The sequence below is a fragment of the Numenius arquata genome, unplaced genomic scaffold, assembly GCF_964106895.1.
Source record: "Numenius arquata unplaced genomic scaffold, bNumArq3.hap1.1 HAP1_SCAFFOLD_49, whole genome shotgun sequence".
Taxonomy (NCBI): Eukaryota; Metazoa; Chordata; class Aves; order Charadriiformes; family Scolopacidae; genus Numenius; species Numenius arquata.
This window is the reverse complement of record NW_027415198.1, coordinates 669,644-673,139: the sequence shown is the minus strand read 5'-3', so window position 1 is coordinate 673,139 and position 3,496 is coordinate 669,644. Positions and strand designations below refer to the sequence as shown.

The 3,496-nt window shown below is 42.9% G+C and overlaps 1 protein-coding gene across 1 annotated transcript; it reads right to left on the bottom strand.

Annotated features, from left to right (window-relative positions):
* Nucleotides 1–323: 323 nt before the first annotated feature.
* Nucleotides 324–1,272, bottom strand: LOC141478493 (olfactory receptor 10A7-like). Its single transcript, XM_074167534.1, is given in 2 exon segments — nt 324–941; nt 943–1,272. Coding segments are annotated over 2 exon segments (948 nt in total).
* Between the last annotated feature and the right edge of the window lie 2,224 nt (nt 1,273–3,496).

The following is a 3,496-nucleotide window of genomic DNA, read 5'->3' as shown; positions in this document are numbered from 1 at the left end:
AGAATATATCTTAAGTGAGAGGGGCAGCTGAGCTCCTGTGATGAAAGTGAGAACTTCAAGCCTGAATACCTGAAAAAGATATGGGAAGTAGGGTGATTTTTGGCTGCTCTGTTTTAGAAGAAATGTCTGGTATACAGACATGGAAATGTCTGGTATACAGAAATACAAATTCTAAATAATTTGCTTCTGAAGCCAAGAATAAGGACAAAATATTCTCAAGTATGAAACATCCCTTTGCTTCGGGTGTTTCCAGTGAGCTAGTAAACATTACACACCTAGCAATAATGAATGAGAGAAATATTTATTCTCAGACAAGAAAAGATTTATTTCTTCATCAGCTCAGCCATCATTCTGATTAGTACTTCTTTCACATCTTTATTTCTCAGGCTGTAAATCAGGGGGTTTAGCATAGGAGTTATGGCTGTGTATGTGAGAGGCATAAATTTCTTTGTGTCTTGAGAGGAACTGGCTTTGGGCTGTAAGTAAATCAAAGTCCCACTTCCACAGTACGTTACAACAATTAGGTGTGAGGAACAGGTGGAGAAGGTCTTGTGTCTGCTCTCTGCAGAGGAAATCTTCAGGGTGCTGGAGATGATGCAGGCATAGGATACCAGAATGAGACAAAATGGTGTAAAGATGACCAGTGCTGTGGCTATAACGATCTGCTTTTCGTATGAAGAGGTGTCAGTGCAGGAGAGCATAATGAGGGGGGGAATATCACAGAAGAAGTAGTTAATCTTCCTGGGCCCACAAAAGGGCAATGCAAACACCCAAGCTGTCTGCACCACGGACACAACATTACCACTGCAGCATGACAACAGAACCAAGGAAAGACAAACTCTGCTGTTCATGATGATTGCATATCTAAGGGGGTTGCATATGGCCACGTAACGGTCATAGGCCATGGCTGCCAAAATGTAACATTCAGTGGCTCCTAAAAAAAATCACACAGTAGAGCTGTGTGGCACAGCCCATGTAGGAAATGCTCCTGTCCTCTGACAGAAAGTTTACCAGCATCTTGGGAACAACGATCGATGCTGTGGAAATATCCAGGAAGGACAGGACCCGGAGGAAGAAGTACATGGGCATGCAGAGGGAGGGGTGCACTGTGACCATGAAGATGAGAAGGTTCCCGATGATGGTGATGGTGTAAATGAAGCAGAATGTGAAGAACAGCAAGTGCTGCAGTTCTGGGTGTTTGGCTAACCCAGAGAGGACAAATCCTGACAGCAGAGTGTGGTTTCCTGGTTCTGGTCCATCTCTTGGCTTCATCTGGGAGGAATCAAAATGGACAGACTGTCAGAGGGGTAGTCACTGCACCAAAATCTCGGTGCTTTAGCCAGTTGCTGAAGGGAGGAGTCTCTTGGGAATCCCTGGAGAGCCACTGGATCAAAGGGTGCGACTCTATAGCAGGCCTAGCTGAACAAAGGAAAAAGGCAATGGCTGTGCATGCTGAAAGTGCCTTATGTTAGGGCTCTCTGCATTTCATAGTTTGGGATAGTGACCAAGCATACACCTATGAGGAGTTAGTATGTTGGCTCCACTATGGGTGTATGGTTAGTTGCTGAGAACATGGGCTCCCCTCACATGTCAGGTTTGTGGTCCCAAGTGGTTCCGTAGGTGCTTTCTGCACTGAAGAGAAAGTTCAGATAACCACCAAAACACCCACAATCCAAAGAAAGCACAACCAAAACAAAGGAAACCCAAATACCCATTGTCTATAGACAGGCAAAGGAAGAAGGAATAATCAGAGGGAAAGATACCCAGAGAGAACACTAATAAAGTCAGAGGGTGAAGCTCGGTACCATCTGCTTCATTAGTCACATTGCCTCATTACCCTGATGAGTGTTGCTGTGTGCACGATGCCGACGGGGTATTCATGCAGTGCTGTGCCGGCCGTGGTAGCTCGGTGGTTTTCTTCTGCCCAGAATGGGAAACTGATGCACAGGAAGAGAGAAGAAATTAGCCTGCCACACAGGAGAAAGTGGTCGTTAATTCTACATTCTTCAGACTTCTCATCTCTTCCCAAAGGGGCAACCAACCACTGGACTACACAGGTAAATCTCAAGGCACAGAATGCATTTGGGCAGCAGAAATGTATCCATATATGGGGACAGAGTGGGGAAGCCCCTTTTCCACTGCATACACATGGACCTGGTCAAGAGACCAGAGAGAAAGACACATCATCAAAGCAAGAACAGCGCATACAGCCCTGCCATGACTCAACCACTCCTTGTACTGACTCCATCTGACTTCTCTTTCTGCCAAAACTTCACTCAGACAAGATGCCTTTTGTCAGTGGATTTTTATAACATGAACATGAAAGTGAAAGCCGTGAAATTGGGAGCCACAGATGATTTTAACTTACAATTACAATAAAGAAACTCCTAATGTGCTCAGGCATTTAAAGGTCTGATGATTTTTGAAAAGAATCTTTCTGGCTTTGACTGCTTCCATTACCACTGTGGTATTTGAAGCTCCAAATTTTGAGAGATACCTCAATATAACCTGTGCATAACAGAATAGAGAATGACATTAAAAATTCCTTTTAGCTTGTAATGGGACTTATTCACAATAGTCTTCTTAACTTGTTAGATCCATGCAGCTGAAGTAGAATCTACCTAATCCTGCTCTTTGATCCCTTATGAAAGTTTTAGACTATTGCTTTGGTCATCAGCTGTTAATTAAAGTCAATAAATCTCACAGCAGTCATTTGTTTACTGATAGGTTACTGCTTTACTCCCTAATGCAGAGCACCCCTCAGAAACAACTCCCACCTTGTGTAACTCTTGTTCAGTGGCTATGAGGACCTTCAAGTTTTTGTCTTTGTTCTTCCTTGGATCTGCTTTATGTATTCACAATAAGCATTTTGAAGTAAGTGTCCTGCCTTCATCAGTTTTGCCATCCAGTGCCTCCAAAATGGATCATGCGTATTTCACGAGAAGAATTTCCTTTGTTTTCTTACGTTAGGGACAGTGTTGGGCTGACGAGTCCTACAGTCAGCTTACATTACAGATTTTAAATTGTATTTTAAATGCAGATGCTCTCCATCCACAGCTTGAATAAGCTGTGACATTAGCACATGGTATATTCCATAGGACGTCAGACAAGTTTTCTCTGAAGCACCATAAACAGAATTGACCTGCCCTTCACACAGATTTCATGCCACTTGCCAAAGACTAATCTCACAGAGAAGAAGAAAAGTTGTTAAAGTTGTTTCAATTTAGTTGAATAGGGTTCAACTGAAAAGGTAGAGACCTCAAAGTGTCTTTATTTTTTGTGGCCAAGAGGAGATAGCTGAGCTACCTCTGACACATTACTTACTCCAGGATTAAATAGACCCTCATGAAATCCCTATTTCCCCTATGGGTGGGATTGATTTCAGCTGATTTTAGAAATGTCATAGTTGGTTGTTCAGAACTTAATGCTCTCTCTGTTGGGAATGGGAGGCAACAAGCCAATGATATATTTACAATAGTAGATGAAACGCTATTTA